The sequence below is a fragment of the Haematobia irritans genome, chromosome 1 (assembly GCF_050003625.1).
Source record: "Haematobia irritans isolate KBUSLIRL chromosome 1, ASM5000362v1, whole genome shotgun sequence".
Taxonomy (NCBI): domain Eukaryota; kingdom Metazoa; phylum Arthropoda; class Insecta; order Diptera; family Muscidae; genus Haematobia; species Haematobia irritans.
The window spans coordinates 200,896,521-200,910,155 of NC_134397.1; the positions used below are offsets into that span (position 1 = coordinate 200,896,521).

At 32.4% G+C, this 13,635-nt stretch overlaps 1 protein-coding gene across 1 annotated transcript; it reads left to right on the top strand.

Annotated features, from left to right (window-relative positions):
* The first annotated feature begins 1,168 nt into the window (after positions 1-1,168).
* Positions 1,169-11,430, top strand: LOC142234424 (membrane metallo-endopeptidase-like 1). Its single transcript, XM_075305551.1, has 3 exons — positions 1,169-1,281; positions 1,848-2,113; positions 9,431-11,430. The coding sequence occupies exons 1-3, from the start codon at positions 1,169-1,171 to the stop codon at positions 11,428-11,430; spliced, it is 2,379 nt and encodes a 792-aa protein (XP_075161666.1).
* Positions 11,431-13,635: the final 2,205 nt, after the last annotated feature.

Sequence of the window (13,635 nt, forward strand, 5' to 3'; positions counted from 1 at the left end):
TTACGGTCATTCAAAATCATTTTGTGTTTTTTTGATGTTTTCGTCGAAAACCACCTCTTTCGGGCGTCCACTGCGTTCACCGTCCTCCGTGCTCATTTCACCATGCTTGAATTTTGCATACCAATCAATTATTGTTCATTTCCCTGGGTCAGAGTCCGGAAACTCATTATCAAGCCAAGTTTTTGCTTCCACCGTATTTTTTCCCTTCAGAAAAGAGTATTTTATCAAAACACGAAATTCCCTTTTTTTTCATTTTTTTTTTCACAATAACAAAAGTTGTTTCACAAAAGACGCTCTATCTCACAAATTAATTGACTTACAGATGTCAAATTTTGACACGAATCATTTGAAGGTTGGTACTATATAAAAATAATATGCATTTAATACTAGCGACGCCATCTATGTGTCAGACCGGGGACTTATCAGCCAACCTTATCTTAGGATTTGTGTTGATCTCCCACGTATGTTTTTCTCTAAATTCATGCGAGAACTGTTCCGAATTTGGTTGAAAATTGTTTTACTTTATTAGATTTGAAATATTTTTTACCCCTAAAAAAACCCATATAAATGTTACCCCTTAAAATTCCCCAACCTGGCAACACTGTTGTGATGAGGCCGTATTTGTTGTTAATGAATGGCTTCAATGATATTTTTCAAAACCATATTTCGATAAACGAGATCAGGAATTCTTATTTCAAGTGTAGAAGAATTTTACTTTAACCAACCAAATTTCTTTAAATTATCATACTCCAAGAGATAGCATGTCTATCAATACAAAAAATCCTCATATGCAACTTTCATTATATTTGGTAGTGTACCCAAATCACTGTTTATCATAAAATAATCTCTACTAGATGTAATCACATAAAATGTTACAAACTTCCACTTAAAAAATCGCATTAAGTAAAAATTTGCAAAGCACTTTAGAATTAACCAACATTTAACCGCAAACTCCATAAAAGCAAATTCATGCGATGATATACTTCATCCCAAAAGTATATTCAATACGTGAACATGTATCCCAGGCGCCGTGCAAGTCCTTGTCGAAGTGAATGCAAATATTCAAGTGTCTGTTGAGGAGTAATAACACTTCTGAATGGGAAAAAGTTTAACTGATCCCCGATAAGTGCTGACATAGGTACGACAACGACAGTTTATTTTGCAGATAATGTGGCCACCACCTTGTAGTGGCAAAAAGAAGTATGCTCTACATCCCGCCGGGAGTATGAAGGTAAACTTTGTTATTCCAATATTCATGAAAGTTTACCATCCCCTCCATTGGTAAGTGCTCTCATTTGCCAACCATTGTAAAAAGCAGACAAGACAACACAAAAAACCAGGGAATTTGCCTATGAATTAAACCCTCCAAGGCCCACTCAACTCTAACTTCATCACTATTTAGTCGTCGGAGCTATCCATTCAAATATACTTAACTTTTACCTCTAATTGAAACATTAAATTTCATATCACGTACACGGTGTTAGACAACCAGAAGGTTTGCGGTAGCATCATCCAATGCTCCCAGTATGGTTTCCTTTCTCCTCCAGAGTACATGACATCATCACTCTGACAATGGTGGTTGGGTCATACCCGTAGATTCTTCAACCTTGAAGGACTTGTATCTTGTTCAAAAAATCAGCGTTATCATTGTATGACGATGAACCAATTTTATGTAAGTGAGACTGTGTGCGTGTGTGTGTGAGGTTACAAGTTTACCTATTATCCTTCGACTTCCCACTCCCATTCCCCATACAACAGCTATCCTTAGTTTACTCATTGCCACCATATTCACGTTCATTTTCGTGGTAACCTAAAGTGTATAAAAATAGACACCTATGGTTTTACAGGATATTAATGCCCATAGACAGTTGTTGGGATGATGCTGACGAGGAGAATGACAGTGCAAGGATCACCATCCAAGAGGAAACGAGCAAGGTTTATAAGCCACATAATCTATTAAACGTTGAATATAAAGTGATTATCTCGGCATTTTTTTCTTTAAACTGTCTACTTTGGATAAGGGATCCTGTTTTGTCTGCTTGTTTGTATTCGGTATCATCACATCCAACTCCGATGGTATGTAATCTAGAAAATGAATTGAAAATCAGGAAAGGTAGGATTTAACTTGTTTTCCTACAGATGGGTTTACTTTGCCTCCACAAATTAATGTGGAGTATTTACGGAAATTCTAAATTAAGTGCTGAAATAACATTATATGGGGTTGTTAAACAATTTGAAAATGGTTTTGTGTTGATTAACTTGTTGAAGTTCATTTTTACAAATTACTTTTAAGGTAGTAGTTTAATTTAGGGTTCTGATGTCACTTCGTTATTATAAGGCTTGATTGATGGATTGTGTTGCGTGTGCAAATTGCGATTTTTAAAGGCTATAGGAAACTTTTCAAGAAAAAATACATGAAATTCAGAAAAAGTTGTTTCACAAACTTTTCTTTTCAAGAGAATCCGGGGGTTCTCCATCATTTTTTCCACTTCCGACGAAGTTCTTTTGGACCAGTCTTACAAAATACACTATTTGGTCTGTTAAAGTCAAAATTTAAATTTTGGACGATTAAATTTCGCAAAACAGAATGGTGAGTCAACAAAAAAAGTAAAAAATAAAGAAAATAAAATAAAAAATTAACCATCGAGTGGATTTGTTCTTTACTATACCCTCTACCATACGATGGGGGGTATATTAACTTTTTCATTCCGTTTGTAACACATCGAAATATGGCTCTAAGATCCGATAAAGTATATATATTCTGGATCGTGGTGAAATTCTCAGTCGATCTGAGCATGTCCGTCCGTCCGTCCGTCTCTTGAAATCACGTTACCTTCCGAACGAAACAAGCTATCGACTTGAAACTTGGCACAAGTAGTTTTTATTTATGTAGTTCGGACGGTATTGCAAATGGGCCATATCGGTCCATTTTACATATAGCCCCCATATAAACGGACCCCCAAATTTGGCTTGCAGACCCTCTAAGAGAAACTAATTTCATCCGATCCGACTGAAATTTGGTACATGGTGTTAGTATATGGTCTCTAACAACCATGCAAAAATTGGTCCACATCGCTCCATAATTATATATAGTCCCCATATAAACCGATCCCCCGATTTGGCTTGCGGAGCCTCTAAGAGAAGCAAATTTCATCCGATCCGGCTGAAATTTGGTACATGGTGTAAGTATATGGACTCAAACACCCATGCAAAAATTGGTCAAAATCGGTCCATAATTATATATAGGCCCCATATAAACCGATCCCCAGATTTGACCTCCGGAGCCCCTTGGAAGAGCAAAATTCAACCGATACGGTTGAAATTTGGTACGTGATGTTATCCATGTTATATGGTATCCACCAACCATGCAGGATTTGGTTCATATCAGCCCATAATTGTATATAGCACCCATATAAACCGATCCCCAGATTTGACCTCCTGTGCCTTTTTGAGAAGCAAAATTCATCCGATCTGGTTGAAATTTGGTACGTGGTGGTAGTATATGATATTTAACAACCATGCCAAAAGTGGTCCATATCAGTTAATAATCATATATAGCCCCCATATAAACCGATCCCGAGATTTGGTTTTGGAGCCTCTTGGAGGAGCAAATTTCATCCTAGTTGAAATTTGGTACATTGTGCTAGTATATGGCCGTTAACAACCATGCCTAACTAGGTCCATATCGGTCTATAGTTATATATAGCCCTCAGATAAATCGATCCCCAATCACATAAAAATTGGTCCATATCAAGTTCATAATTCTATATAGCCCCATAAAAGCGATCCCCATATTTCAATTTCCATGTGGATTCGTAATTATTTGTAGACTTACCCATACATAAATTTTTTGTCTAATGTATACCACGTATGGACTAAGAGGGGTTTTAGACGATGCAATTGGTTGCGTGCAATTTTTTGTATTCTCTTTTAAAGTTGCTTCTTAAAAACTTCAGCATTTATACGTTGAAATTTTTCATGCAATCGCTTGAAATTTCAAGTTTCAGAAATGTCAAAAAATTGCAAGAGGAACGGAAAACATGAAATTTTTTCTACCCCCTTTGCTTCTCTACCCCGTTTGCCTACAAACAAGAATTGCGTGCAATTATTGCATGCAATTATTGCATGCAATTATTGCATCGTCTAAAACCCTTCTAACTCACAATTTAGAAAACGATGTTAAGAAGTTTTAAGATACCACAACCCAAGTAATTCGATTGTGGATGACAGTCTTTCGTAGAAGTTTCTACGCAATCCATGGTGGAGGGTACATAAGATTCGGCCTGGCCGAACTTACGGCCCTATATACTTGTTTTTTTATACCCACCACCATAGAAAATTTTGTCAAAATTTTATTTCTATAGAAATTTTTGTCAAACTGAAAATTTTGTCAAAATTTTATTTCTATAGAAATTTTTGTCAAACTGAATTATTTAAATACGTAAATCGGCCTTTTTTTGCTTAATATATACCCCGTATGGACTAACTTACAATTGAGAAGGCGGTGTTAAGAAGTTTTAAGATACCTTGCCATCGGCAAGTGTTACCGCAATCCATGTAATTGGATTGTGGATGACAGTCGTTCGTACAAGTTTCTATGCAATCCATGGTGGAGGGTACAAAAGATTCGGCCTGGCCGAACTAACGGCCGTATATACTTGTTTTTTTTTTTCTCAAATTGAAAGTAGAGGGTTGTCCGTAAATGGGAACTCGGTACATCATGATTTTTGCACAGGCTTCTGCCAGACTTCTTTTTAGTAAAGAACTTAAATTTACATAAAATTGACAGCCAACGTAGAGGTTCATCATTTTCCAACATTATTGGATGGGAAACAGTAATTCTTTGTATGTTATTATAATATAGTGCTTAATTTTCAGATATGTTGAGGAGAAGGATACATTTCCTTGACAAACCACACTTAAAATTCACAAGAAATATAGAAGATTGTCCAACTACTTGAATACAGAACGTTATTTAAAAAATTTGGTGGAAAGGGTACACCCTCTCCCCGACATTTTTTAAGACGAACCGTTTTACATATGTATATCCGTCGTGTTTGTACCTGTAAACCAAAAAGCAAATAGACCGATTTGTTTGAAAGAATTCAAGAATTTGTTTGAAAGAATGATTTGATGGTGGCAAAGGAAAAGAGAGATGTTTGTACGAATTTATTTCGGCATAAGCCGGCTATCAATGTAAAGCCTTTTTTCGGAGGGTTCAAGTGTGGTTTATTGTTGTGTTTAATGAACTGCCTGAATTTATTCTGATAATTGGTTGATAGTTTTGCTGCAAGTAGAGGATGCTGATGAGGAATGTGGCAATTCCGAAACGTGCGTCCATCCAACCATCTTGCAGTCTATAGGGCTTTGCCCAAATAAATTTGACAAACATTCTTTTCCTCTGTTGGTTAAGCAACACTTGTAGTTTAGTCAATGTATGGTTTTAAGCTGAAATCAAAAAAAAAAATACAACAACAATGATTAAAGAACAAAAACCAACAATAACAAAACAAAACGAATAACCTAACAACATTTTATTTCTAAGGAAAATTTTGTCAAAATTTTATTACTATAGAAAATTTTGTCAAAATTTTAATTCTATACAAATTGTTTTCAATATATTATTCCTATAGAAAATTTTGTCAAATTTTTTTTTCTATAGAAAATTTTGTCAAAATTTTATTTCTATAGAAAATTTTGTCAAAATTTTATTTCATAGAAAATTTTGTCAAAATTTTATTTCATAGAAAATTTTGTCAAAATTTTATTTCTATAGAAAATTTTATTTTTATAGCACATTTTGTCAAAATTTTATTTCTATAGAAAATTTTGTCAAAATTTTATTTCTATAGAAATAAAACTTTGTCAAAATTTTATTTCTATATATTTATTTCTATAGAAAATTTTATCAAACTTTTATTTCTATGGAAAATTTTGTGAAAATTTTAATTCTATGAAAATCTTGTCAAAATTTTAATTCTATGAAAATTTTGTCAAAATTTTATTTCTATAGAAAAATTTGTCAAAATTTTATTTCTATAGAAAATGTTGTCAAAATTTTAATTCTGTGGAAATTTTGTTAAAATTTTGTTTCTATAGAAAATTTTGTCAAAATTTTATTTCTATAGAAAATTTTGTCAAAATTTTATTTCTATAGAAAATTTTGTCAAAATTTTTTTTTCTATAGAAAATTTTGTCAAAATTTTTTTCTATAGAAAATTTTGTCACAATTTTATTTCTATAGAAAATTTTGTCAAAATTTTATTTCTTTAGAAAATTTTGTCAAAACTTTGTCTCTATAGAAAATTTTGTCAAAATTTCATTTCTATAAAAAATTTTGTCAAAATTTTATTTCTATAGAAAATTTGGTCAAACTGAAATATATACGTATTTAATCGGCCTTTTTTGTTTAATATATACCCCGTATGGACTAACTTACAATTTAGAAGACGGTGTTAAGAAGTTTTAAGATACCTTGCCGTTGGCAAGTGTTACCGCAACCCAAGTAATTCGATTGTGGATGACTGTCTGTAGTAGATGTTTCTACGCAATCCATGGTGTCGGGTACATAAGATTCGGCCTGGCCTAACTTACGGCCGTATATACTTGTTTTTTTTTTATACCCTTCACCATATGATGGGGGTATATACACTTTGTCATTCCGTTTGTAACACATCGAAATATTGCTCTAAGACCCCATAAAGTATATATTCTGGGTCGTGGTGAAATTCTGAGTCGATCTGAGTCTGTTGAAATCACGCTAACTTCCGAACGAAACAAGCTATCGACTTGAAACTTGGCACAAGTAGTTGTTATTGATGTATGTCGGATGGTATTGCAAATGGGCCATATCGGTCCACTTTTACGTATAGCCCTCATATAAACGGACCCCCAATTTGGCTTGCGATTGCTCTAAGAGAAGCAAATTTCATCCCATCTGGCTGAAATTTCTTACATGGTTTTAGTATATGGTCTCTAACAACCGTGCAAAAATTGGTCCATATCGGTCCACTTTTACGTATAGCCCCCATATAAACGGACCCCCAAATTTGGCTTGCGATTGCTCTAAGAGAAGCAAATTTCATCCGATCCGGCTGAAATTTGGTACATGGTGTTAGTATATGGTCTCTAACAACCATGCAAAAATTGGTCCACATCGGTCCATAATTATATATAGCCCCCATATAAACCGATCCCCCGATTTGGCTTGCGGAGCCTCTAAGAGAAGCAAATTTCATCCGGCTGAAATTTGGTACATGGTGTCGGTATATGTTCTCTAATGACCATGCAAATGACCATATATAGCCCCCATATAAACCGATCCCCAGATTTGATCTCCGGAGCCTCTTAGAGGAGCAAAAGTCATCCGATCCGATTGAAATGTGGTACGTGGTGTTAGTATATTGTCTCTAACCACCACGCCAAAATTGGTCCATATCGGACCATAATTATATATAGCCCCCATATAAGCCGATCCCCAGATTTGACCGACGGAGCTTCTTAGAGGAGCAAAATTCATCCGATCCGGTTGAAATTTGGTACGTGGTGTTAGTATATGGTCTCTGACAACCATGCAAGAATTGGTCCATATCGGTCCATAATTATATATAGCCCCCATATAAATCGATCCCCAGATTTGTTCTGCGGAGCCTCTTGGAGGAGCAAAATTCATCCGATCCGGTTGAAATTTGGAACATGGTGTTAGAATATGGTCTCTAAGAAACACGCCAGAATTGGTCCATATCGGTCCATATTTATATATAGCCCCCATATAAGCCGTTCCCCAGATTTGATCTCCGGAGCCTCTTGGAGGAGCAAAATTCATCCGATCCGGTTGAAATTTGCAACGTGGTGTTAGTATAAGGCCGCTAATAACCATGCCAAAATTGGTCCGTATCGGTCTATAGTTATATATAGCCGATCCCCAATCACACAAAAATTCTTCCATATCGGTTCAAAATCATGATTGCCACTCTAGCCAAAAATAATCTACCAAAATTTTATTTTTATAGAAAACATAGTCAAAATGTTATTTCTATAGAAAAATTTGTCCAAAATTTTATTTCTATAGAAAATTTTGTCAAAATATTATTTCTATAGAAAATTTTTTCCAAATTTTATTTCTACAGAAAATTTTTTCCAAATTTTACTTCTATAGAAAATGTTGGCAAAATTTTATTTTGTCAAAATTTTATTTCTATAGGATCTTTAAACTTAATTATATACGTATTTAATCAGCCTTTTTAGTTTAATATATACCACGTATGGACTATGTGGTATATATTACGGTGTTAGGAAGTTTTAAGATACCTTGCCATCGGCAAGTGTTACCGCAACCCAAGTAATTCGATAGTGGATGACAGTCTTCAGTAGAAGTTTCTACGCAATCCATGGTGGAGGGTACATAAGCTTCGGCCTGGCCGAACTTTCGGCCGTATATACTTGTTTTAATTTGTTATTTTATCTGTGGTGCTATTATTTTTTCTCACAGTATACTATTTGAATAAAGTAATTTCCTAATCTTATTTAAGTGTGTACATGTTTGTCTACGATAACCTCTGACATTAACACTGTATTGCAGACATCATACGAAATTCAATGAGCGACTTTTCAATAGGAAACAATATAGGCACAGAAAAATGTAAATGGGAAAACGATATACCTCGTCCGAAAATTTAACTAAATTGTACTCCACTTTTTGAAATTTCCACAATGAGGAAAATAAAATTACCCTTTATGCTTTATAACAAACATTTTCGATATAACAAACATCTCCTAAAAAAATGCACTAAAAGTAAAGAAGAGTCCATTTGTGCCACCGTGCAGAATTTTATTCTTACCATTTTTTGAGAATAGTATACAGTTCATTTACAATATTTTTTAGTCATATTTGGTGAACTGATTGGACTATTTTTTCTTAATGTGAGAGTTCCGAAACGATCGTCCATCCAACCATCTTGCAGTCTACTTACCTTCGGCAACTGTAACCACAACCCAAGTAATACAAAGGGTACATTAAAGTCTGCCGTATTTACTTATTTTATTTTATTTTATTTTGTTTTGTTTTATTTTATTTTATTTAATTTTTATTTTTATTTTTATTTTATTTTTATTTTTATTTTATTTTATTTTGTTTTATTTTATTTTATTTTATTTAAGATTCTAGATTCTGTAAAACCAGCCTGTATTGATATTAGGCTAGCATAAAAATACTAATGTTCATGGGAAGTTGCAAATATCCCTTTTTGTTGTGTAGTGTAAATTCAAGTAAAGCATTAATATTTTTGGACAACTAAACATTTCATTCACCCCTTAGATTTCGGATAGAAGACATCCGATTAGTATAGATTATTCATAATGTTAGAAATAATTTTTAAATTGTTTTTATTTATAATTCTTACAACTCCAATAATTCGTGGATCACCTATAGAAATTCAAAACAATCGTAGTGAAATATCAGTGAAATCATGTGCATATATTCAAAGGCAACATCATAATCTGCATTATCGAAATGTCGTCCGAGAAGCTAAATCAGATGATATACAAAATTATTTGAATATTACAGCGGAACCATGTGAAAATTTCTACAATTTTGTATGTGGTAATTATGATGGCCTTAAAACGCCAATACAGGACAGAAGTCCTCACCATAGATTAAAAACGGAAATGGATAAAGAGATCATAACATTGTTGTCAAATGATGATCCATCTGATATGGAAGTGGATAAGAAAATTAAATATTTTTTTCAATCCTGTTTGAATGTTAAATTCGATTTTGAAAAATATAAACAAAAATTGCGGCAAATCATTGAAGAATTTGGTCAAATGCCTGCCTTGGTGAAGGAGGAGGAGGATCAGTGGAATGAAAGTAAATTTGATTGGATAAAACTGATTGGTGAAATATCCTTTAAATACGATATAAAATTAATAATTGGTCTTAGATTGAGATATAAATCAAATGAAAACGATAAGGCTACAATACAATTGGTGACACCACAATTTGCTTTGGGTTCCAGAGCAATGTATTTCGATGACGCAAATCATAAAGGAAGAGAAACCTATTTGGAACATATTTCGCTAAATTTAAGAAAGTATTTGGATATTATGGCTGATAAGGCAAAACAATTGGCCCAGGATATATTTGATTTTGAGTCAGCGTTGCTAAATGCCACAGAGAAAAGCAAAGGAATTTCAACTACCATAGAGGAAATGGAAAGAAAATTTAATCATCTTTTCGATGTGAGAAAATTTTTAAATTTAACTTTGGGTTTTATACCCAATTCCAATATATATGATTTTTTGGATTATGTTCCTGAAAGATTACAGGAAGTTTTTCAAAAAACTCCCCCAAAAACCATAGCTAATTATATATTCTATATTCTCCTAAAAGAATTCATGATTGATCCTTTGTATTTGCATGAGACATGTTTACCCAAAACTCATAAATATTTTGCGAAAAATATTAGAGTTATACATAATCGCAAATATTTAACAGCAGACGTAAAAGATTCCATTGAAGATATATGGCAGTTAATTAAATCCAATTTCAAAAGAGATCTTATATCTGGTAAACATAGTTGGTTGGATCGGGAATCCCAGAAAGAAGCTTCGGAGAAACTTGATGATATGGCCATCGATATAAGATCCTTAAAAAATATTGACTTTACCGAGGATCTGAAAACACTAAAAGTAGATCGTGAGGACTTTATAAACAATCTCAAATCTATTCACCAATTAAATGCCTTGCAAAATAGACATCTGAAGAATCATCCCATATATGACAATAGCTTCTATAGAATCTATTATCCTAGCTATAATCCTTTAGAGAATAAAATCCTTATACCAGCTTCGTTATTTAAACCAAATTTCCTATGGTCTGAATTTTATCCCATGGCTTTACATTTCGCTACTTTGGGAGTTTTTATAGCTCATCAATTGATTCATGGTTTCGATGAAGATGGTCATAGCTATGACAAATTTGGAAAAATCTCCAAATGGTGGAGCAACACTACATTGACTAATTATAATAATCGCGCTAAATGTTTTTCACAACAATATCCCCTTTACAGTTATTTAGAAGAACCTTTAGTGGAATCAAGCTCACAATTGGAAAATATTGCTGATAATGGAGCCATAAGTTTGGCTTATAAAGCTTACTTACAATGGCTAGAGATGTGTTCTCTTCAGGAAACTTTGGAATCATTACCCAATCTGGCGTATTCAAATAAGCAATTATTTTTTATTGCTTATGGACAAACACGATGTAGTACTAGCTTGGATTTTTTCGATGATTATGCTATGGCTGATAACACAGTGTCGGATGATTTTCGAATAAATGTACCTTTGATGAATTACGGAGAATTTGCACATCAATTTTTGTGCCCCGCAGGGAGTTCTATGAATCCCGAAAAGAAATGTAAAATGTTTTAAAAATAAAAAAAATAATTAAAAAATAAACCTATTATTCACATCAAAATATCAAACAACCTTGGATCAGATTTATGATGAACGTAGTGGGTGGTGAATTTCGGTTACTTCATCTGAATCCAGCAAAGAAAAATCCGGTTCATAATTGCGAAATTGACACCTGAAACAAAACTTCATATCCCCGAGGTGACCAACGCCTACAAGTCAAACCGTGGACACTAGGGACCCACAACCTTGCAAACTTAGTGGAAAACATCTCAGCATTCAGATAAAGATATGTTGATATCTTTATCCGTTCAAAAGTTGCAGAATTATTTCCAAACCAAAAGCGATATGGAACCACATTGTGAGCATGGTTGGTAAAATTCTACCAAAAATGGTAGATTTTTTACTGTTTGGTGGATTGGTAGAATTCTTAATGTTTTGGAAGATTTTACAACGAGATACTTCATAAATCTGCCCATAGAAATGAAATTTTGACAGAATTTTCTATATAAATACAATTTTGACAGAATTTTCCATATAAATAAGATTTTTACAAGATTTTCTGTAGAAATAAAATTTAGACAAAATTTTCTATGAAAATAAAATTTTGGCAAAATTTTCTGTAGAAATAAAATGTTGACAAAATTTTATATAGAAATTAAATTTTGACAAAATTTCTATAGAAATAAAATTTTGACAAAATTTTCTATGAAAATAAAATTTTGAAAAATTTTTCTGTCAAATAACATTTTTACACAATTTTCTATAGAAATAAAATTTTGACAAAATTTTCTATAGAATTAAAATTTTGACAAAATTTTCTATAAAAATAAAATTTTTAAAAAATTTTCAATACAAATAAAATTTTGATAAAATTTTCTATAGAAATAAAATGTTGGCAAACTTTTCCACTGAAACAAAATTTTGACAAATTTTTCTATAGAAATAAAATATTGACAAAATTTCCTATGGAAACAAAATTTTGGCAAAATATTCTATGGAAATAACATTTTGACAAAATTTTCTATAGAAATAAAATTTAGACAAAATTTTCTATAGAAATAAAATTTTGACAAAATTTTCAATAGAAATAAAATTTTGGCAACATTTTCTATAGGAATAAGATTTAGACAAAATTTTCGATAGAATTAAAATGTTGAAAAAATTTTCTATAGGAATAAAATTTTGACAGAATTTTCTATAGACATAAAATTTTGACATTTTCTATAGAATTAAAATGTTGACAAAATTTTCTATAGGAATAAGATTTTGACAACATTTTCGATAGAATTAAAATGTTGACAATTTTTTCTATAAAAATAAAATGTTGATAAAATTTTCTAAGCAATAAAATCTATATAAAATAAAACAAAATTTTGACAAATTTTTCTATAGAAATAAAATTTTGACAAATTTTTCTATGGAAATAAAATTTTGACAAACTATTCTCTAAAAATAAAATTTTAACAAAATTTTCTATAAAACTAAAATGTTGACAAAATCTTCTATAAAAACAAGTAAGGAAGTCTAAAGTCGGGCGGGGCCGACTATATTATACCCTTCATCACTTTGTAAGTCCACATTTTCGATACCATATCAAATCCGTCCATGTGTTGGATGCTATATGAATCCATACACATATATTCTGTATATCTGAGCAGATCTGTACAGAGTTCTTCAATACTTATAGATTTTACATTTAAGTTGGCTAATGCTCTGAGGTGGAACACAATGTTAGTAAAAAAATATAGGAAACATTTAAATATGAACCATATTTGAGGCAAATCGGTGATAACTGTATATGACAGCTATATCTAAATCTGAACCGATTTTTTCCAACACCAATAGCGATTGTCTTCTACCCGAAGAAAGACGTTATGTCAAATTTGAGGATGATCTTGAGGACTTAAACTGCGACCTGTACTTTGTACACAAAATTACATATACAGACAGACGGACGGACAGACAGACGGGCATTGCAAAATCGACTCAGAATTTAATTCTAAGCCGATCGGTATACTAAAAGATGGGTCTATGACAATTATTTCTTGGCGTTACATACAACTGCACAAACTTATTATACCCTGTACCACAGTAGTGGTGAAGGGTATAATAAAATGTTGACAAAATTTTCTATAGAAATAAATTTTTGACAAAATTTTCTATCGAAATAAAATTTTTACAAAATTGTCTATAGAAATAAAATTTTGAGAAAACTTTCTA

Bases quoted from the DNA above. Each gene is read 5' to 3' on its own strand.
- LOC142234424 (XM_075305551.1), top strand. From the start codon at position 1,169: ATGTGGCCACCACCTTGTAGTGGCAAAAAGAAGTATGCTCTACATCCC. The intron at 1,282-1,847 runs GTAAGTGCTCTC...ATGGTTTTACAG, and splicing joins GTTTACCATCCCCTCCATTG to GATATTAATGCCCATAGACA. The intron at 2,114-9,430 runs GTAGGATTTAAC...GATCACCTATAG, and splicing joins TGAATTGAAAATCAGGAAAG to AAATTCAAAACAATCGTAGT.